The sequence below is a fragment of the Neodiprion fabricii genome, chromosome 6 (assembly GCF_021155785.1).
Source record: "Neodiprion fabricii isolate iyNeoFabr1 chromosome 6, iyNeoFabr1.1, whole genome shotgun sequence".
Classification (NCBI taxonomy): Eukaryota; Metazoa; Arthropoda; class Insecta; order Hymenoptera; family Diprionidae; genus Neodiprion; species Neodiprion fabricii.
In genome coordinates this window covers 24,604,106-24,627,781 of record NC_060244.1, presented here as the reverse complement: position 1 = coordinate 24,627,781, position 23,676 = coordinate 24,604,106, and the positions used below count along the sequence as shown (strand labels likewise).

At 39.9% G+C, this 23,676-nt stretch overlaps 2 protein-coding genes and 1 long non-coding RNA gene across 5 annotated transcripts in view; 1 reads left to right on the top strand and 2 right to left on the bottom strand.

Moving 5' to 3' along the window:
* Positions 1–23,676, bottom strand: part of LOC124185124 — a 48,079-nt gene that overhangs the window by 8,461 nt on the left and 15,942 nt on the right. The window contains exons 4-6 of the mRNA XM_046575554.1: positions 1,535–1,700; positions 833–1,014; positions 12–706 (exon numbers count right to left, since the gene is read on the bottom strand). Of these exons, the coding sequence (XP_046431510.1) occupies positions 12–706; positions 833–1,014; positions 1,535–1,700 (1,043 nt within the window). The remainder of the gene's footprint in view (positions 1–11; positions 707–832; positions 1,015–1,534; positions 1,701–23,676) is intronic.
* LOC124185129 (probable E3 ubiquitin-protein ligase IRF2BPL) lies at positions 2,146–12,601 on the bottom strand. 2 transcript variants are annotated; one of them, XM_046575560.1, is made up of 5 exons: positions 11,182–12,601; positions 6,705–6,859; positions 5,486–5,672; positions 4,970–5,217; positions 2,146–4,775 (listed from the first exon to the last, which is right to left on the bottom strand). In XM_046575560.1, the coding sequence occupies exons 1-5, from the start codon at positions 11,936–11,938 to the stop codon at positions 4,635–4,637; spliced, it is 1,488 nt and encodes a 495-aa protein (XP_046431516.1). In that variant the 5' UTR covers positions 11,939–12,601; the 3' UTR covers positions 2,146–4,634. The 2 variants fall into 2 exon arrangements, with proteins under 2 accessions (XP_046431516.1, XP_046431517.1); XM_046575561.1 differs by having other exon boundaries at positions 4,970–5,145.
* LOC124185135 lies at positions 18,129–19,156 on the top strand. Of its 2 annotated transcripts, none has more exons than XR_006871344.1 (3): positions 18,129–18,377; positions 18,726–18,905; positions 18,972–19,156. It is a non-coding gene; the product is annotated as an uncharacterized LOC124185135 (long non-coding RNA). The 2 variants fall into 2 exon arrangements; XR_006871343.1 differs by having other exon boundaries at positions 18,129–18,392.

Here is a 23,676-nt window from a genome sequence, read left to right as displayed (position 1 = left end):
GATATGCTCTTCTTTTCCAGTATCGTACATAGTCCTTGCATTTGAGTTAGTTGTACTATGACCATCTACACGAGTTCTGTTTGAATCGACGAAATTTGACTTTGATGATGCCTCATACTGATAGCAGTACGAAGCTGTGTTATTATAAATTGGTACCGACGAGGACTTCGGTGATATATGAATGTTTTCAATGGCTTGAATTGTCAATCCACCGCGAATATCCACTCTGGGTCCTTCTTGGACTTGCATATTGCTGGTTTGATGATCTCTATTATTAATTTCGACCACTCCAGTATTAGTTGTTTCACAGTGTTGTTGAATCACGCACGAACTTTTGCTTTTGGATTTTAGACTGCAAGTTGTAGATACTGGAAAAACAGTAACTTGTTTGGGTGGCTCGATCTTGAACCAATTAGGTGCCTTTTGAAAAAACGGCTGCTTGTTGTGTAAATATACCCCATTTGCTAACTGGTTTGCATAAAATTCGTAATTCTGTTCTGATATTTCCAATGGCTTATTAACTGTGCCATCAGTTTCTTTTACAGGAAGTTTATCATATTTCAATTCTCTGCTAGAAGTAGGTACGTTTGTCATCAAGTCTTTCTCACCGCAGATTCTACTTGGGTTATTACATTCTTGGAACTTGGATTCAACGATCTCACAAATGTGCAGTAAACTCTCATCCAAGCACTCGTGTCCTATGTAACTGAAAAGGATTGCCTGATTACTCTTGTCCCATTTTACATAGAATGAAAAATTCTTGAAATTACATAGTTTCAAATTAAACTTTACTGTCAGTAATATTATTTTGCTAATTCTGCGGAAAGCTCACCTTGTCGGATTCTCGTCAAGGGTATGTAGAGCTGAGTCAAAACTAACTTCCATAATTTGTTGCTGTGCATTTTTTACAAGCCTCTCCGCATTCTGCAATACATCTGCCGTTTCCGGGCTAGCTACAGGACTAATTGGTGATAGCAGAGATGCCTGTGTGCAAGACTGCAGATTGCCATTGATCTGTAAAAGAAAGTAAACGAATTGCATATCCTTCTGTATAAAATAACGATTGTGTGTAGAAAGAGATATTCATCTGACAGCACTTGAATGTGCTCAAAAGCAAAAATGAAGCTGTAATAAAAAGATGTTCGTCAAACTACTTATAAAATGAAAGTAAAACCCAGTGTAATTATTAACACAGACGACCCAACGATATGCAACAAATGTATTTAAAGAAAAATTTTATCAGCATAGACTTTTAAATCTTAATCGAATCTTGCCACCAGTAATTATAGCATTGAGAATGGGATCTTATTACCAGCGAACTAGCGACAACTGTGTAACGTTGACCAACAACTGCAGTGTCATCATATCAGCTACATCCTTTAAGCTACACCGTAACAGCGATGACGCAATTAACTGTAAATTAATACACTATATGTCTATGGCCAATATTACATGAAAGCAAACGAATAATAGTCTATGGGGATCGGACCTGAGATCATGTGTAATTTTAGTCGCAAATAACGGTTATCATTACCAAGTAGTCATCTAATGGGTACTTCTGCTTTTGAATGCCTCTTCTACCCTCTTCATCTGTGTGAAAATTATGTAATTTGGACATTGTTACTGTATGATTAGATGTTCGGCAGGGATTTGTCGTTGCCACAGGATTTTTAGATGCCCTTGTGTCACTGAAGTCATTTCTGTAACATGAAAACATGAAACTTTACTTGACAAAACGAATTTGACCATTTAAAATAAGATTTTGGTAATCATATATAATAAGTAATTCGAGTTTTTTGCGGCATATCGTTTGAATTTCAAATTAAAAATGATTTCCACTTGTTTCTTCCATTCTTTTGTTAGCAAATCTTTGTCATTTATGGTAAAAATCAATTTCGGTAATGTATCAACATATCATCCCAATAGTCTATTTTTGATCTATGGTAATCTTACATTACCAGTCAAAGTATCCCCTATAAATTATGCTCAAATTATAAATATATGTACAAAATTTAGAAAAACCGTAAGCGGAAAACTTTCGAAATTCTTACTTGATATAATATTCTTATTAGTTAGAATTTGCGAGAGGATGGAGAAAATAGGAAGTGTCGGAGATCGAATATGAAATAAAAAAGACGACAGTCATTCACATCAACACATATATTTTGTTTATGCTTTTTGCATACATACGATAATCAGTACAGTGTTACGTGAACCATAAAGTATGGTACACTAGAAAATGTATATTCACTACACTACTATCTGACGCTTGGTTTCGTGTTTTTCTGTGATTATACGTAATTATAGAAAATAACTGAATCATAAAAAATTAGGGCGACAGCCTTACCGGGCTTAAGAAGATGTACCGATACACAGTCTCGAACGAACTGAATCAAAGTTACTACCAATATACAATAGAAAATCGATTTACGATAAAGAACGACTCGAAAATTTTTAGTTCAAAAAATAATAAATAATCAATAAACTATATCAAGATAATATATAGAATTCTCCATATTTTTATACTTAGCAAATTGAGTCAGTTAAATATTATACAATCACGTCAGGTTTTACAGCTAATACAAATAAACTACTTATTATTTTTTCAGTGTTATCATTATATAGGTTCTATGTCAATGTACCTCATTTGACTCTAGCTTCTGGTGTCATAATATTGATTTCAAAATTCTGGTTTTCATTTATCAAAGGATAAAGAATGGATTGTTAATTTGTATAGAAAGGAAAATATTGCGATTATATATTGCTGTAGTTATACGTTGGATATTATAAATTAATTCAATATATAATGAGAACATCTTCAGAAGCCCATTATTAGGACGTAATATTATTAACTTTAATAAGACAATGTTTCCTGGGACTGCAGCTTTACACTGTGTTAAGACATGTAGATACCAGGTCAAAGATATAATATTTCAAAATCAATTTCGGAAAGGTATGAAGGTCAATCCTCTGATCCATTAGCGATTTTTTACCTTCCACCTGGTACCCCTAGTATTACATAGGAACTACCGATAGAGAGTTAGAGAAAACACCAAATCTTAAATGAATGTAATACAGCACTGAGATTAACGAACTTTTCTCTAACCCAGCTATTTACTACAATGTTTATAATATTGGTATGCTTTACTTATACGATGTGATCCAATATTACCATTTTTACTTCGTTATTGTTTCACTGTCGAACCATAACGACCACTTTTTTATCACTGAAAAGCAAGCACAAACTTCAACCCAGTTATGTTTCTCTTTGCATTGAGTTTCTAATAACTTTTCTAATAGTACGATAGTAATGACATGCGCTTAAAACCTAATCGTTTCAATCTGTCGTTTATACAAATATATACAAAAAGGGCCAGGTGTCAAGGTTCTTTAACGTACACGTTTTAGAAAAAAAATCCCTGAACACTGACAAATGGTGATTCATTTTTTTTTTAATAATTTTTAAATTTTATTATTTATTTATTTATTTATTCTTCAGACATAGCGAGTGTGTGGTTCCTATTTTTCGGGCGTATTTTTTCATCAGGAAAATGAAAAACCGAAAAGCCCTCACTTAAAGTCTAGCATTAAACGTAAAAAAAAAGTTTGGAGAAAAGAAAATATAATTATAGTAAAAGCTCTACCATTGAATTTCGGTCGATACATTACTATTTTTTACACACGATGAAACAATTGTTGAACAGGATATCTTATCTGAAAAACCAAACGGAAAATATAAAATGCAATTTCGTAATATTCGAAAATGAATCGCTTCCATTCCCAAAAAGCCTCCTCGTATTTGGGGAGGCAGTGATTTGTGCAGTAACGAAATAATAATTTACGGAAAAATGATAAAGAAAATTTGTACATGTAATGATGAATATTCGATTAATTGTAAAATTCTTAATAATTATATGTACACATATACATAATGTACAAGGAACCCGCGCTATGGGTTCGAAATGACTGCCTCTTTGTAAAAAAACAAACCAAGCAGAAAGAGTATACAAATGTCAATTGATAAATTAAAACGGCCGTAAAACAAATTTCACTGACATACACAATATATGAAAAAGAATTAGGCCCAAAAAGTTTTATCACCATCGTACATAGTTAAAAATACAAAGATGAAGACCGTTTAATCTCTGTGCGTACGACGTCTAGCCCACGTCTGAAATTAAACAATAAAAAAAGGCAACTGACGCCTAAGTACAAACCCAAAGAGGGGCACAAGTCCAATCAACCAATGAACGAACATTATATTGCGAGTGTGTCTGTATGAACTCCCAAAACAAAATGCATATTTGTACATCTGCTACGTTATATGTACAAAACCGGTGCCAGCACGTATGCATCGAAGACTTCTTCTCAAAACCAATCGATACTCTCAAAAATCGTAATCGAGCGATATTTACGTCGAATCACAAGCTAGTAACTACCATTGTGATTCTTCCGATACAATTTTACAATCATCCAATTGGCACCTACAACATCTTCGACTCGAGTTAATTGGTTTCTTAAAACCAATATTGACCTCTCCCAAATGTGTTTTCGGTGAGCCTTCACGGTTCCACCAAAATACCCCAATGAGGGGCAGAAAACTTGAGCCTTGACCTTAACGCGAGCACACTCCCTTAAGTTTCTCGCTCTTTCTTTACTTTTAGACCAGAGCCTGCTGTGTCTTCTCCCAAGATAGTCGCTATCTCACCCTGCATAAAGGCCCAAGGAACTGTGCTGTTTGCCAATGGGCATTTTTCACCACTCGGACAGAAGACCTGAAACAACAATTAGAACTTTTATAGCTTTCAAATACACAAAGTGTACATCAAAGCACTTAGAATAATTTACTAGTGATTCTATAAAACCAACTATTTGAGGTATTAACATTTCTCACTTCAATAAAAATTTAATATTTCATCACTATTTGTGTTTCCGAATGAAAAATAATATTAGTGGTTCACAATCTCACCTCTGTTCCGGCGCCTTGTCGCTTGATGCTGTCACGGCTGCATGGAAAACAGAACTTGTGGTGTTGCACACTAGGGCACTGGACAAAGTGTGTATCTTCCAGACGTTCCTGGCACAAGGTGCACTTTAGAGTTGGTGTCGAAACAGGTTCAGCTCCTGTGGCCTGCGCTACAGCACCTTCGGAAGAAGTTGTTACTGTTGTAGAAGATACATGTCTAGAACCACTAGACCTTCTGCTGCCTGATGACCCTAAAAAGCAGGCAGATTTAATTACTGAAATTTTACTTTAATGCTTTTTCTGAATTACTCTTTTGCACGTAATCTTTATCAGCGGCACTTGAATATTTCTCACTAATTTGAATACTATATGATTGGAAAAAACAAATAACAATGATTTTCAATACTGCTGAGTTATAGGCATTTGATTTGTACTGTTTGAAATTGGGTCCAAAAAAACGTCGATCTTACAGTTATAAACAATTGAATCTAAAAATTTGAAAATCTTACAGCTACCAACCTGAGCTATTTGGACTGTGCTGAGAACCCCGTGAAGCACTGCGTTGTTGAGCATTCGATGCCGTTGTTGGTGGGCTTCGGCTAGTTGGACTTGGATTATTTGGTGGCTGTGGTACTGGCTCAGGAGATGTCAGATTATCAGCGACGGACATTAAGGCAGCCATTGGGGATGGGCCACTTGCTGTTCCCTGAAAACAGAAGTAGGTATCAATTAGTGATAGGACCAATCTTTTCCTAGAAAGTTATGAGTACGTTTAGTGTCAGTGTTATCTCTTGTGAGGTAAAGTAGTACGTACAATAATCAGACTACAATTTATGGTGCTATTTATGCCTCAATTAGCACATGCGAAAAACATAACAAATGTTATACAACTAATTTTTAAAATACCAAAACTCATCTCCTTTGATATTAATTTCAATTTGCGTATAATGCAAAAACATCATATACCTTGAAAACTCTCAGGCTTATCTTGCACTCTACAATTTCCATTGCAACATTTAATGATAAAATTCACAAAAACTAATCTACAGGATAACCATTTGCGTCACTCTCCACTTGCGTACGATCTGTATTAAAAATCCTATAATCCTCTGGCAATCAAAAATCTTATCAAAGCACAGATAAGGTCCAGTTGCGTAAAGAAGATTTTTAGATAACTCTAACTAACTCATACGTATGTACAAAACTCGCTTATCTTATCCATACTCTAAAAACCAGCCATCAGTCACATTTTCATGAAAGGCGTAACAAACGTTCAACTCATGCTATTTTCAACTTTTATTTTATACCTCGTATGTTATCAAATATTCGCTATGCTTCTTTACTTTCGCAAATTAAACTATCAGAATTTGCCCACAGAATATGCCCAAACTCAACTAGATATTCGGTATAACACAATTATGGATTTTGTTGTTAATATTCGGTTTTACGTACGCATGCTTTATCAAACTTCTGACAATTATAATGTTACAAACGTGGATATAAAACAATAATGTTTTAAGAACAGGTACTTAGTATGCAAGCAATATGACCCCTTTTGACTAGGTCCATGGTGCCCTCTTTTTCGTGGCAGGAACAACAGATTTTTATTCAGTACGATTATTTAAGATTCAACTATCATAATCAAATAAAAAATCTTCAAATAAAATTGCAATCGAAAAAGAAATAGGAATATTCTATAGTAACAAAAAATCTACACATTCATGGAATACGTACTAACCTGATGATGGTTTGTCTGGGTATTGTCTGCGTTGCCTTCCTGAGAAGGAGGAGGAGGAGGTGGAGGACTTGTTCTTGGACGAAGAGGTGAGCCACCTCCTGCATTTGAAGCAACATTAGAAGCTGCTAAAGGAATTGTTGCGCCAACATATGCGCCTGGAATGAAAAACGTTTTATAAAAAAAATTATACAACTCGTTCGTCGGAAAAAAAATTTTTTAACAAACAAAAAAGCAATTATTTGTTCGAACCAAATGATTACCGCACACATTCGCAATCTTATAAATTATAATTCACGGATTGAAGTTGGTTTTATCTACTCTACTGTCAAGCCAATTTTTTTTTTTTACATATTTTATTCACTTCTGTCGTGTACAAACTTAGTTACGTCGAAACAAATTCGAAAACTTGGTGTATTATCCTCACAGTGCAAGACTTCATGGCAGGAACGTCAAGCACCTTGAATTCACCGTGCGTGACTTGAAATTCATTTTCTCGAATTTGTATTCAAAGATGAATACGTCTGGGAGGAGACCTTTTCTATTAGGAACACAATGGTGCTCATTACTATTTTACTATTATACTATTTACATGATTTATTATGCATGTCACGACATTCATATCGAACCTGCAGGAATGTCAATGATTTATTCATTCCAATACGCCTACTTTTTACGCATTTCCAATTAGAACCCTCTTTCTTTCTTTCCATTCCGATAATATTCAACTCGATACCAATTTTGCAACTCCGTTTACATGATATTCAATTTTTACAACAAATAATATAATTCTCACATCTGCCTCATCATCAAAATTCTTCGACTACAGTCATGAACGTATATAGAATTTCGATAGTAGAAGAATTGCCCTGACAATTAACAAAGCTATCGTAATTAATCATTCAACCTGTGAAAATATAGTAAAATAATAGATAATACACGACACTTTAAAGTAAAAAAATCGCGGTACAGATATTGAAAATAGCGAGGTAAACGGTTGGACAACGTCAGAGAAAGGCGGTATTCTGCGGAAACGAACTCGTGGTTGGGGCAGGAAAATGTGGCATTGGCGCTCTTTTGCTGTACAGTGACCGTGGTTAGCTTTTGTAATGTTTGTCATCGTCACTCATCTTCATCTCCTTTCTACACCCGAACGAGGGGGGAGGGGCTACGTAACAAAGTGACCGAGTATATTTTAATTTAAAAGGCGATGACGTAATCAACAGCAGCAAACCTACAGCAACATTAAAATGATGTTGACACATGGCAGCGGCACAAGCTCTGGGTTAAAAGAACCGTTGCTCATTGTGACCTCGAATAACAGCGTGGACCTTGATAAATGTTGTCAAGAGAGACTAAACAAAGGAAAAACTTTGTATCTAAATTTCTTGTCAAAAATGACGTCCGTAGCACGCTTTACGTGCGCGAAGAAACAACATATTGATCACGTATAGTATATTGTATCTGTATATGCAAATCGTAAGGTATCTGAAGCAACACGGAATAATTTTTTCCCACATAAACAGCATACGTACGTATAGTAAATAAAAGCGTTAGACTAGCCGCGATAACATAACGTTAGTAAAGGAGGTCGTACCAGGATATACGCCGAAGTGTAAATGAGATCGGTGTACGCGGAGAGATAGATAGGCAGGACAGAGAGACAGGTGTACACGTATGCGTGCGCCTGAAGAAGAAGAAAATAAAACAGGGGAAAAAAACAAGAAAAAAGAGCGGCATTCATCGCGAGCAGATCTCAGGCCGTGACCAGAGCCAAACGGACAGATAGTCAGCGGGCAAGCAGCGGCTGCCACTGCAGAGACGTGTGATCGGTACTTTTCCGTGACGCGCTCATTTCAATGTAACGCCGCTGCACAGGCTGATGGATATCCTCGAATACTCGTGCACATTTCTACATCGAGGCTGGCTCGACGGATAGATCGGATGGACGAACGGCGGCGGCTCGCTAGCGGGTTACCGATGAGGCGTACGTACGTGTATTTGCACAACACGTGCGCGCGCTATCGCCGTTCGTCCCCCTCGGGCTGCGACGCTGAGCGTCCAACATAATCGGTAGTCGGCGTCGCGCGACGCGACGCTTCGGTGTGCAGCCGAGCAAGCGAGACATAGACGTCCTTTCGTTCCTCCGTCGTACGTCTCTCTCTCCCTCTCTTGTTTATGTGTGTAACTGGCAACAGATGTTGTAGGCGGCAGCGACGGCGCGGTGTGGCGGGCGCCAGCAAAGGCTTAGTCACCATCCGTCGTCGTCGTCGTAGTCGATCGATAGTGGCCTTGTTTCGAAAGTAAATTGCCTCCTTGCGTACGGCTTTGGCTCGATGTCTCTCGGATGCTCTCCCTCGTTCTCCTTATTATGACGTAGAGCTTCTGGAGATGGTATTTATTATACACCGTGCGTACATGGATCGCTCTGGTGATATAATATAAATACAACTCCCCACACCATTCGCGTATTATTATCTATGATTATCGCGATTAGGTAAATCTTACACGTTGTGAGAAGGGTAGTATAAAATTTTATAAAGAGAAATTGGCCTGTTTTTCACTTGCATAAATTGCCCAACAATTAAGCACTGTACACAAACGTATTACGTATGATACAACTGAAATTTATATACGATTAAAAATATATTGTTCAATGCATGTACAAATTAAATTATGTATTTTGTTTGAAAGTTGAATACTGGGGGAATCATCGTCATCTTAGTCATTGATATCGTGCGATTACAGCACAATTCCTGAAAATCCATTTGCTTAATTCGACGTTTCCTTTCATGACGTCCGTTTATTTCCAGAGACCGATCTTTGCCAGCATCTGGCTATTTTTAAACAGGCACAAGCGTATGCTAGCTGGGCGTATCTTAGAGCGGAAATAGTAACCTCAGATATAAAAATGGTAAAAGAAAGCTAAACAAACCGAGACCGCCGAAGCTCTTTGCCGAATGAAATTGTTTTCTGAAACTAGCAGAATCACGCCACGAATTTTATTTTTTTAAATTATTTTTATCCATCCGATCGGGATGATGACGGTCGCGACAAAGAAATCATCCCAAGAAATCGGTTATTTAGGTGTAGATTGAGGAGATTCGAAATAAATATACGAGATGATGAATTTCGATATCAATTTCAGTGACTAACGATTAAACTAGTGGATGTTGATGAAACAAGAGGATGAATTCATTTACTAAAACACACTATGCCATTTCGCTTTGTTTCAATTTCTTATTCGTACCTCGTCGTCGGTAGAGAGTATCGGTTCAACGTTCCAAGTCACTTGAAGGTTAATTAATAATGAAGAAAAAAAAAGCGGCAATGCAATGACCGCGGCCAGAAAATTCTTTGAACCTGGGAAAGAAGTTATTGCACGCGAAGTAGAAAATAATAATGAAAACACGAATAACAATCATCGCGACGACGATTGTACACATTCCCGCATTATAGGTGTACGTCGACATTATACGAAAGCAATTAATATTTCGACGCTGTGTTAAGGTCATAGTAGAAAGTCTTTACTGGCTAAACAACCGTTACGATTCAAGGTTATCCTGTATCTTTATTCGGTGAAGCGTTTAAAATACACGATGCGAGCGCAAATTAAAGGTGGAACAAATTAACCTTGTACGAAAAATACACTGACAGCATACAAATAGAAACCGAAATCATACATAATTTCGTTCAAATTCATGATACGTAACTTATTTTCCACTATTAAAGCAACCGTCACAGACAATGCGATCGATGCACTAAAACCATCGTTTACCGTTTCAATTTCATTTCGACCATGGTATTTAAAAACCGGGGTATCCGAACTCGATGTACATAAAGTATGAAGCAACACAGGTTCATTCATTGGTCTAAACATACGTGATCGTGACGTCACACGGCCATCTGACGTCACAGGTCAGTACAACGCTTTTTTGTCGTCCTAAACACGTGCATTCGTAGTACGTATACGGCAATTCATACGTGTCATCGTAAAGTTTTACGTATTCGACCAATAAGCAACTCAACAACGTGGGTGAGATCGTTGATGAGGGGAGTGAAAAACAGAGAAAACACATTTTGCGAAGGTTCGCGTGTAACTTCGTGTCGTACCTACCTACGGTGTATTGACCCGATAAATGACGATGTAAACTACTTTCTTTAGAAAATCTCTTTCTTTCCCCCATGCTTCGGAGTACACGGAGACTTTTTTCCCTCTCTAATATCATCGAAATGCGCCTACAATCTTGATCGGCATCGTGGCCCGCCTAGAAACGTAACGAGGCCAATTTAATCGTAAATTTTAAGAGCATAGTTCACAGGATTATCTCGAATCGAGATCGTAAGATTGCGAGTGTGCGAGGTGTTGTTTTTCCATAATCAATAATTCGGCGCGTCCACCGCGCGAATGATCCGATCGTTAAGAGGAGTAAGTAAGTAAGTAAGGTCCCCCTTTCCGCGAATCGGAAACTCAACTTACCGTTCGATTTAAAGGTAGTAGCCGTATCGAAACTCGGCGCTCTGACCGGGTGCTTTTCCTTGTTTCTATCCTGAACGTAGCTGACGGCCAGACTGACGGCGGGTAAAGAATCACCCCTGGTTAAAGGTGGCCGAACCGGATGCTGCTCCTCGAGGGACAACCTTTTCTCGGAGGTATGCTCGTCCTCGTCGATGGCCGAGATGCCTCGTTTCATCCCTGCTATACCCCGGGTATGGCTGAGATTAACGTGGTGAGCAACAGCGGCCAAATGTGCGTTAGCAGTGATTCGTACGTTGCTTCGCATCCCGTTTGTCATGTCGTGCGTCTCTTCGTGCCTGGATAGCTGCTGCTGTTGCTGTTGTTGTTGCTGCTGTTGCTGCTGCTGCTGCTGACGCGAACTCGAGTTGAATTCGGTTATTGAATTTCGATGGTGCAGCTGAGAGTATCCTCCTCCCGGTATGTTGTGGTGCCTCGAGTGACTCTGAGGCGTATTTTGTATCGGCAGAACGTCTAGATTCGAGCCTCCGTTGTGCTCCGTGTGACTGGACGTTCTGTAAGCTTTCGACGCCGATGGTCTAGTGTCTTGAAAGCCGTGTGCTTTTTTCAGCTGCTTCGCCGAGTCGAGGACCAGGTCTATCCTGTCCGCGCCCTCGTAGTTGACGCAGCCTCGGCAGACGGGCTCGGAAAAGTCCATTATCATCGCCCAGGGCATTCTGGGAAGATCGCAGAGGTAACATTGCGTGCGTTTTCCCATCATCTTTATTTCCGGTTTTGTTGCCTGTATCGGTTCTCGAATATGAGATTATACCTTCACCCTCTAGCACATCTTACTTTAACACGAGTCAACGTGTAACGGAAATTCCCCGAAATGTTTTAGAGAATATATAAAATTATTCTCAAGTAATGTTGAAAAATCGATTCACACAATTTTTAAACTCAACGAAACAAACACGTAATAATAATAGTTTTAAAAAAGTAAACGCCGCGGATTGATATTGTTTAACACACCACAGAACTTTTCTTCTTCTTTATCTTTGTTTTATGTTTTTGACTTTTGTTTTTACTTTTCAGTTAATTCTCAGCCCGGCGCCGATTCTCAAACTACGCCGCTTCTGAATCCAATCAATAGCGATCACACGCGGGTAAGTAAGGGGCACGGGTAGTACGATATATCACTCGGGGGGAAAAAAAACCTCCGATTAAACGTCGGTTGGTATAATAATCACCACTGGAATACCGCAGGCGTGTAGGTCACTCGGATAAGCGATATATAATTCGGCTCAGGGATTTGAGCGGGCGAAATCGGTTTTACGAAACGTAGCAGTGAGTTCGCGGTTCGGGGCGTTAGGAAAAAAAGCCACGCGCGTCGCAGCCGTACGCAACCGTACGCAGAGACGAACGCTGGAGAATGCGGCGGCAAAGCGGGCGACGGGTGACACCCCTGCGCCTCCACCAGACGAGCTCTCTCCGCCAATCGGACGTTGTGGCGTCATAAAATACGACGTCATAATTGGCGCGCATGCGCGCGGAGAAGACGTCAGACGAGAGCCGTGGTGGAGCGAAGGGGGGGAGACACGTAGCCGGGAATCGAGGCGAGCGCGCGATTCGCCATGGATGAGGTGGCCAGGCGTCGAAGGGGGGGGGGGGGGGGGAGGGGAGTGGAGGGACCACTACCGCATTTTACACTCGAGAAAACAGCGCGGCGATAACGCGTTTGCGTTTTTGGGTCATACCGCTGGGGTTTTATACACGCTCTCTTTAAAACGCCACAATATTATGATACCGCAACCGGAGTTCAGAGTTCCATACCATTGCCATGCCTACTCGCGCGGTTCGTACCAAGTGATTTGCTTTTGCAACGCGACATGTATGCACGTTAAATACACGCCTACCGGGGGACTCGCGGTTGCATTTCCTTTATTTTCAACGATCCTACAGCAGGCCTTGTTTCACGTTCTCCGCATAACTCCAGGGCCCCGGCGTTGGACGGGTAATGGAACTTTCGTTTCTTCAAATAAACAGTGATCATTTTGGTTAGGACGATCTGTGTTTGTTATAGGCACGATAACTATTCATTCTACAATTATAGGTTCTTGTGAAATCACGTGATCGTATCCGACGTACCGTTTCGTATTTACCACCGGGCTGATTAATTTTCGCCTACAGTTCACAGTTTTTACCGTTTCAACTTCAATCCACGATATAGAATTAAAAGGCGGTGTCCTGGTAGAATTCGACGTTAACGTATATATCTCCGAGTATCCAAGCCGCGTACATCGACGCGAAAAATGGCTTAACAGTACGATTCTGTATACAATTCTGAACAAAAACACTACAACGCTTAACGCGGAAGTAAAGAAATGGCAGGAATTATACGAAACCGCAGTAATAAATTCGTAGAACTCGTGCCGTTTTTTTTTTTATTTCCGTGTCAAGTGAAAATATATTGGAGTATTTTTGTTCAAAATTGTGTGTAGAATGGGGCTGTGTTGCCTTTGAGATACGCGGGCTTCAATATTTGGAGATATAAGCTATGCGTAAATGTCGAATGCGACCCAGGTACCTCCGTATTGTTACCCTACTGGCAAGACTGTAATAATCATCCCGTTATAACCTCACCGATATTGCCGACCAATTAACTCGTACCCGAAATGACTGTATATATTACAAATACATATTTTATGGTACACAATTTAAATGACTCATGAAAAACAGTTAGACGATTTCAGAAATGACATAAATTTTACAACGGTGAACGCTAATCCCCGTTGATGTTCTACCTGTTAGTACAGCTAAACTGATGACGTAGACTCAGGGTCGCTTGTAAATTTTCACTTTTAAATTGCATTCGCGTATTTTAGTTGTAACTATGTACATTTTGATCGTGCCATCTTTTTCCTGTTCCGTGATTGTAAACGCAGTGAAGAACAGAAGAAAAGAGAGAACTCCTCGGTAACGTGCTGCTCGTGGCTACAAAAGTACAGCGAGCGAGCTGCATATATAATAATTTTATCGCTTTTTCTCGGAGCGCGATAAGAGGCCGGTGATAACGGGTCCGATAGTAACGTATACACAGTGCACACGGTCCCCTGACTTTCGCTGCGCCGCTCTTGTTAATACAATATCGAATTGAATGCAAGCGGAACACTCGGGCCAGTTATGCAACTTATTTACCCGACTAGTCTGATGTCGTTGACCGGCTTTTAGACTTTTTATACGATTTCATCGTGAGAGGCGTCGAATGTCACGAGGGGCTCCTTGTCTCGGGCGTTAATCCAATTTCCTGCAAATTATAATACATGCGACTACTAGTCCACCAGCATAGCCTATTATGGTAATTTGAACGGACCCGTGCCGTCACCGTTAAAGACTCAAGTCCGCGCGATATCATTTGCACACAACAACCATAGATATAATACTGTATCAATTTCAATCGCATGTATATCGTCATGCGTAACGATTTATTTTACGCGTTGCGTGAAACGGATCTTACAATCGTCGACCTGCAGCAGATATTTAAATACAGGCTTGTAGATCAAATATTTTTGAATAGATTTTCAAGCATGCATACACGAGCCTAGGTTTTTTGCAACTAGTACAAAATACAGCGTCACGCATTTCAGTATACCGTATCCGCCATCTTAACGTCTTTGATGACATCACTCTGACATCATTCGACGTTCGAACTGTCCGTGGTCCGCACGAGCTTGTAACGTGATTCGTTCCGTACTTATCAAGTGTCGTAAGGTTTTCACCGCATATATATATATATATATATATATATATATATATATATATATATATATACACATATATTGTGCAATTTTCATGCAAACATGAATAACGTAATATATATATATATATGATTGCGATGCACGCACGGGCCTGCGCTGTATGTATACATATATATTGCGTTCTTTTTCACTTTTACCCGAAAGCAAACGAAACGCACAGCCACACGTATTAACAAATCTAAACTATGAATAAGCGACAGCATTGTTTTTGCAGCGCGCATCGCTAATCACGTGCGTTTTTTTCTGACGAATCTCTTCCGACCTTATCTCGCGCGTGACTGCCAAAACGAATGGCGACGATATCGTACGAGGACCAAAGTAAACCCACGTCAGTAGATATCTGTTATGTATTTTACGAACTTTCATGTTGATATATAGATGACATACTAGTGACACCTGTGCATATACACACATACATGCATGTATATATACCAGAACGCCTATTACAGATAATATTTAATTTCATTTATACATTTACACACGCGATACGAATGCGCGCATACGTATATGGTATGTATACATATACATATATTATACATATCGTACGGGTGTTATATATATTATTTTATTTGCCATACAACGAGGTCTGGAATTGAATGACCTTGAAATCTTTGACATATATACGTATAATTTTGTATCCACGTGATCAAAAGATTCCACACGCAGGTTGGTCCTGATGTGAATGAAAACCTGTTTCTGCAAATGTTTGCCGTTTAACTTTTATTCTTTTTTTTCTTATTTCCAATTTTAGGCGCTTGTTTTTTCTCCGAAACGGCGGGAAGGGGGAAGGGGGAAGGGGAGAGAGGAGAGAGGAGAAGACGTTGAATGCAAAATAATTACAAATGATGTAACACGTACCGCCAGATAAACGTACAAGTATATACGTATCTGTACGTAAAATTTAGATCAAATTTTATACGTATAATGTATATCTTATCTCTGCAGCTACCGGTACGAATGTGCAGCTATTCAGATAATGATCTTCTTTGATAACCCAGCGTTTAGATAAAAAAAAATTTTTTTTAAATATTATATCAACGAGTACGACTCCGAGTATTCCTGTCAAATAACACATCTACCAAGTTTACCGTACAACATATCATTTTCGTATTGTTATGGATTCTTCTTTTAACTCCACGGTGGAAATAAATACCATTTCAAGCAGATCGTGACATTTTAATGTTTCTCCCAATGTAAGTCACGCTTAGCTGCTCCCGAGTACGTGCCTCGAGTTGTGGCTGTGTGACGTCACCTCCCGACGTCTGGCAACCATGTTCGCGCTGTTGCCAAGTAGCCCCCCGCCCCCCAGCCGCATACCGAGTCAATGTATTTCTGTTAGATCCGGGGCAATTCCCTTGGAACAAATTGCCTAAAATAATCTAATTCCCGAGTCTTTGCGGGTAAATCATTCCAGCGTACATCATTAATTTTTCTCCCTACACATGACCGGGAGTAAATTTTTTTTCAACGTGTTCTTGAAAAAAAAAGAAACACGTTTTATTTAATCAATACTCGGACCGGTATACAATAGCTCGAGGCATGTTCAGCCATTTTGTCACGTCACAGCAGCGCCGGCTAGCCGGAGAAAATCAATCCGGTTTCTCTACTAACCTTTCGTGAAAAAAAGCGATGCCGTTCGTGCCGCTGTACTACCGTATTCGAAAACGTAGACTGTAGTCTTTAAGGGTCCGTTGCGATATTGACCCGAGGTTGCGTTAGGTTATTTCTGTTGAGTTCGAGCACCTTTTCTTCTGTCGGAGCAGCACTGCAGGCCGCGTAATTCTCTGACAATTATTCTCGCCATTGTTCATTCGACGCGAATGAATAGTTTTGTCATTCTGTAGGTGCGATTTTTGTCAATGGGGACGCAATGCATCGCTGTCTCTGCAGTAAACAGGACCTTGAATCAAATTGTCCTTGATCCGTATTTCGTTTTTGCGAAATCGTTACGCATCGGGACACGTTCGCGAAATGAATTGGAAAAAAGATCTAACGAAATGAAAACAATGAAATGTACCATTTAAATTCACTTTGTATTAAATGTTTTTTTTTGTTTACGCATTGCTTCCATCCATTCGAGCAGTGATGGTAAAATGCGCTGCTCGATTTCCTTTCTACATATACATGTACGAGCATTTCTTGATCGAGTGAAAATTCACCGTATACCTGCACAACCGATATACGATGCCCCGTTATATTACATGTATGTACTTGATGCCGTACCGACGCTGTACAGGCAGCCTTTTTTCGAATATTACCGCGAGTTGAATAAATGATCTTTTGTATCTCCCCAAGACTGGGTAAAGTCTAGAGCGAAGAACGTACGCCTCGGTTAGTTCGTTTACTTTGGTCGGAAATAGTTTCTGTTTGGTTTTCTGGGCTGAGTCAATGGCGTGACGTCAGAGGGGTTGTGAGAGGCGGGAGCGATATAAAAAATAAAAAATAAAAAAATTGCGTCGCACGGAAGAAAATTATTTTTCGATTTAAATCCGAACGGTCCTCGTGCGTTACGTAAATTGTTTGACACGATACAACGTCTACCGCAAAGTATAGTATAAGGAGATACGGCAGATTGAGATTATAAAAGTAATCTTTTCTATTTTAGTTTCTCCCTCGACGCGACACCTATACCTACACCTATAATGCGCACGTCCGATACATGTCTGCCTCCGTAAAAATATCCAACGAATGTATTTTTTATTTCGTTTTTCTCATTCGTTTTTATTCCGAGCTAATCCTAAGCCTCGCCTATTGAACCGTTGAGGAGACGTTCAAATATGTGTACGCTTACGCTATTAGAATTCTGTGGGTTGTTGTTGATTTTTCCCCGTTTTTTGGTCCTTCAAGTTCCATGCTGCTCACTCCCCTTCTAATCGTGAATTTATCTTGACCCAAAGGAGAAGAATTGAAAAAATCAGGGACAAAATTGGCTAGAGAAACAGGTATCAATAATTTAAGAATGCTACAAAATGTAACATACATGTATAATAATTACGTGCATGTGTATGACACGTGATGTCATAATCATCGCTTAAGTTTGTGCTTGTTTGTAAACAGGTCGCGGTCTGCAGTCGTCGCGACGTCCCGCGTGCTGTCGTACACGCTCGTGACGTCACGCGGCAGGAGAGGACAGACTGTTAGAATGCGGTATAGGGAGAACACCGTCAACACCAGTACGAAACACATCACGCCGCCGCTCTACAGTTTCTGCCTCGGTCAATACCACGCGTTCAACAGTGCACTGCGCATTAAAATTTTATTTTGCTTCCCTCTTTTTTTTTTCAACGTCTTCTTCTTCTCCTTCTTCTTCTTCTTATCTTTTAATTTCTTTTCCTTCCCTCCCTTCTCTCAACCAAAATAGATGCTCGTGATTGTACTACAGGATCATCTACATTGCCGGAGGTAACTGATGCTGACGTATGTATTCGTATATGTATAGGTTTTTTGATAAATTCCTCATGTTGATACGTGTATACCCGTCGATGTATGTACGCTCAGAATCGATACTGTAATATGAGACCGAAAGCTGTGCGTATATGCAACGTATTACCGTTTATCGAGTACGTAGTAGGATGAGTATGTTATTGCATTCAACATTCTGTAAAAGGCCGTGGTACCGTGTACCGTGGTATTTATATTCATACGTGAATTTAATGAATATCACACTACATGTCGTGCCAATATCTGTTATAAACTACAACTTATTGTTACTACGGTACGTGCATAATGTGATTTCTGATCGGTGGACAGGGTACACCGTGGGGTATGGTAATTCGATACCAAGGACAAGGCTGCACTTCCACGTATGGACAAGAAATAAGCCTCACAGTCCCGCAGTAAGATTATCCAGCCGCCGACTATATCTATACATCGTTTCCAGGGAAACCTTGCGGCAAATTTTTCTTATTTCTCTTTCTTTCAAAGGATCAGGTACGGGTCAGAATGTTTTTCTTATATTATTTATTTCGCCATAGCTGACGGTCCGTCGGTCGGCAGGTTTACTGGCCAAGTGACCCTGCTCGAGTGCTCGCCGTTGCTGCGGTTTGTGCTGCCTGGCTGGCTGGGTGGCTGGATGGCTGGATGGCTGCCTGGCTCTCTGGAGTATGGTCACGTGATCGTCCAGACGGTACGGGGCTTTGGGATGGCTGCTGGTTGTACATACCTACAACGTTATACGTAGTGCGTAGCGTTCTGTGCTCTCCGTTCGGGCAGGTGGCCGAAGCGATGCGATGGTTAATTGTTTTTTGCTTCGACGATGGACGTCGCCTCGTCCCACTTCGTTTGCCGCGTTAAAATTGCAGATGGACGATTTTCCTCTACCGCCTCGCTTATACACAGTGATGCAACCTAAGTATACGGATGTGAATATGTTGTGCTATTTTTTTAATTTATTTTAGTTTTGTATTTTCTATTGCGTTGCAGAAACTGCGTACACGTCATATACATTATTAAGGAAATTATTAACGTGTAAACAAGTAGGTACACGAAAATCTTGATGGTAACTTGAATACAATAAGAGTTTTTTTTAATATATATGTAAGCGTTCGTGACTTGATATGCAAAATACCGGCGGAAACGTGCTTGTCAGGTGATTTTGCAGGAGGAAGGATTTACGTTTTTATTATTTTGATTTTCTGTTGTTATTTACTTCTTTTTTTTTATTTTCATCTTTTTATCTGTTATTTCTCTAGAAGTTTTCAAATTTCATGCGCCAGCGTCACGACACCGACGTCCAAGTGCATATTGCACTGTGGGATAATTGTGGAATCGCGTGACGAAGCAGGGAGAGACGCAGAGAGGTGTGCATGCGTGCACGCACTCCGTATACCCACCTATACCTACACGCACGATGTACGCGGCACGAAAGCAGGCCGTTGCGCATGTACGGTTGATACATGCGTGTTCATTGTTCACCTACAATATGTATACACGCAACTATATATGTAGGACGGAGCGAAACGCTCCAACGCAACGTTGCGTGTGCACCGCGAAAACCGACGTCGACGTGCGTCGCGTGCAGCACGAATGTAATCCCTGTTCCTGATCCTGGTTGCCCTTTGGTTAACTAGCTCCACCCACGATACCGGCCAGCTTTCATTTACGTGTGTCTGTGTATATGCATCCATTGTATTATCGTCCGTATGTGACGAGCAATGCATGCAATGCTGTTGCCTGTGGTCGTTTTTTTTAATGACTCGACAACGCGTCATCGTATTTTATCAATTTATTTTATCGGTGCAACATTTAATACCACAAAGATATGTGGTTATTTTTCGCTCTTTTTTTCTCGTCTTTCCCTACTTCTCCCTCTCGAATATTTTTATTTCTTACTTCTTTACTTTCTTGCTTCCCCCCCCCCTTATTACGTTGCGTTATGTTATGCATTTCCTTCACTGTTCGAGAAACCGTTGCGGTATTTCTCCCGTGCAGAGCTACGAAACCAATTCCGTGGAGCCCATTCTTTGTCTTATCTTTTTTCTTCGGTATACATCGTTACGGTTATGTCTTTCGTTTCCGTTCGAGGGTATAAGATTAATTCATTCGTTCTTCTGTCCGCGACTTTATCCGCTTGTCCTTCAGGAGTTTGGACAGAAATGTATATGTCGAAGAAGAAAAAAATGAAATAGAGTATACATAGTACAAAAAAAGAAAAAAAAACTGTCTCCGTAAAGAATTCTTCTCGTAATATTTATAATGTGCAGTTGTATTATTATATGTGCAGGAAAAAGCGTCTCTCGTGTTTGCATTCAGGATTGTCGTCGGTGAAATTTGTCCCTTCAGTTTTCATCGCGACAAACCAATCGACGTTGAACGCTAGCTTCTTTCTCCGTTACTTCTTTGGGTATTTCGAACGTTTTATGCTTACGTTAGGGCCACGAGTTGGGTGTACATGTAAATCTGGATACCTGTACACAACCATACATGTACATACATATATATACGATATATACGACTAATATCTGTAGGTATACATCTGTTAGTCAGCACAAGTATCGGGCGAGCGTGTCGTGACGTAGACAGTTGTAGTATTACAGTTACACTTCAACTTGTCAGCGACAAGGTTTCCTACGAATGTATGGGGCAAGGTACAGAGTATAGAGCCGTAGATTGCAGGGTTTAGAGTGCATTGTGGAGCGCAACGCCGACCGCTCGTAATGCGTACGTGCCATGTATGATATACGTAGTTGGTAATATCAGGTGTCCTCCATCCAGTGACGTAAATGACAAGACTGGTGGTCACGTGTCGGGGAGTTTTAGCTCCGTCTGGTGACAGTCCCTACTTGTCAGCACGTACATACGGAGACGGCAAAAAATACCTACATACGAAGATATGCTGCAGAGGTAGACACGCGTGGGAAATCGAAGTTTGCTGTATCAGCTATTGCAGGTACATACATATATCTCCGTGTACAGATAAGCGTAGTTTCCACTTTCCAACGCTGATACAATAAATGAGAGAGAGAGAGAGAGAGAGAGACAGAACTGTTTTAGCGCGAAAGATGCAAGGTTGGTATTTGAAAGAGCATCTATTGCATTTTCGTACTCGTTGCTTTTTTATTGCAATAGCACGTATATGCATGAATTACACACATGTATACATATATGAAATATTACCTTATACTCATCAGATTTTGCAGGAAAGCACGCGACCCGCAGCTAATTATGTGTTTGTTTTTAACTCGGTTCTTAAAAAAAAGTTTGTTGACGTTGAATCATTGCTTCGCAGAAGATTGCGATATCAGTTATTCGCAAACATCAGTGGATGGGGGAGGGTGGGTAGGAAAGGGGGAGGGGGGGTAACAAGAGCAACATTATAATCATGTAGAAAAACGTTGATTACGACTTCGAGGCTTGTAACGAAGGAGTCGGACTCTCGCCGCATGTTATATGTACCATACATACACGTATGTCTATATCTATACTTCTATACTAATATTATAAAGAGGAAAGATTTGATTTTTTGTTTGTTTGTTTGTTTGTTTGAAATGAATAGGCTCCGAAACTAATGGACCGATTTAAAAAATTCTTTCACCGTTGGCAAGCTACAATATTCCCGAGTGGCATAGGCTATGTTTCATTTTCAAAAAAATTAGGGATACTTACTAAAACTTGAATAATCTAACCCAAGTTGTAAAAAAATAAACAATAAACTTCCTTCAATCGCGTGCGCTGCGAAAACTATTAATGATAGAACAAAATGATGTATTACAATTTTTCAGGACACATCACTATCTATAAAAAATGTCGCGACAGCATGTCTCTATCTTTTATAGTTACGTCACAATAAGCGTCCTTTTATTAAAAACTAGCAGCCCATCCCGGCTTAGCACGGGCATATAATAATATTATGTAATAATACAAATGTTATTTTTTTAGAAACTCATTGTAAACATTGTGTATTTTCTTTTATTATATTATTATATGCCCGTGCGAAGCCGGGATGGGCTGCTAGTATTATATATGTATAGTTACGTATAATTCTTGAATGTAGATAAGACGACGCGCTCGGTTTGTGAAACACGTATACGTTATGTTACAAAACTTTCAGTCCGCACTGTGCATTTTGCGTATAAGAGACGCACACATAAATACGAGTACGTGTAATGACTCTGCTCATAAATACGTATTACGTATGTATTTACGTATATCGTATAACTTATGCAACTGCGGAGGTTGTTCAAATATTTTCGGATTTCTATGTAGACGACGACGTCTCGTGACTCGATCGACTCGATATAGGTTCGAGTCAGGATCGTGTTTTAAATTGCAAATAATCGTCGCATTGTTATACGGATAGCAATAGGTACATAACATTGTTGTTCACATAGATGGAAGAATGTACGTACGTACAATACGTATGAAAGAAAATTGTGACGAGAAAGGTACGAAGAAATACTATCAAGTTTATTTTAACCGGTAGAAACTTTCCAAGTTGATTGGTAAAGAAAGGAATAAAAATTTTAAAACAAACGAGTGCAGGTAGAAAGTGTGCAGATACACACATCCATTCTCTAACGGGGTAAAGAGTTTTCAATAAAATTAAAGATCGTATAGCTGGATAATTACACGTAAATACCTTGTGTGTACATGTAATACGAACTTTTGCGGCTTATCGCCGAATATGGATTGACGGGATTAATTAACGTCATACGGCACGTATTGGAATGAAAGAACGCAGAGGGTATCCCGGTCGGGAACTAGCGCGGAATTTGAAATTTCACTTTTCTTTGTTTCCTACGACGGCAATGGCGGCTCGTTATAGCCGGCTGCACCTGACGCGGCGTCAGTCAGTCCTACCTGCACTACGGCGCAGGTGAATTTCAGTCAGGTGTTGAACAGATGGGCGGCTCTAGTCCACTCAAGAAAGCGTTATAAACGGTCTATCGTAAAATGTAGGTTACTACTGTCCGATGACGGAGTACATAACCCTATCCTATCGTATCGTATCGTATCCGCGTATCGAAGAACTTAATACTCGCAACGCACTTCGCGGTGCACGTCGCATTCATACAGACACCTAATATGCATAGGATACCGTATTACATGTATACCTCCCCCTTCCCACACCGTCATTCGTCTTTTTCTGGTTAAATTTTTTCGCGTACTCGCTCGCGCCTTGCGGCCTTTACCATTCCTCAATCGATTCTCGATTATCGAAATTGCCTGTTAACGTACACGCGTTCGCAACGGTTCCAGGTAT

Bases quoted from the DNA above. Each gene is read 5' to 3' on its own strand.
- LOC124185129 (XM_046575560.1), bottom strand. From the start codon at position 11,938: ATGATGGGAAAACGCACGCAATGTTACCTCTGCGATCTTCCCAGAATG. The intron at 5,218-5,485 runs GTTGGTAGCTGT...CCTGCTTTTTAG, and splicing joins GCACAGTCCAAATAGCTCAG to GGTCATCAGGCAGCAGAAGG. The intron at 4,776-4,969 runs GTGAGATTGTGA...TTGTTGTTTCAG, and splicing joins GACAAGGCGCCGGAACAGAG to GTCTTCTGTCCGAGTGGTGA.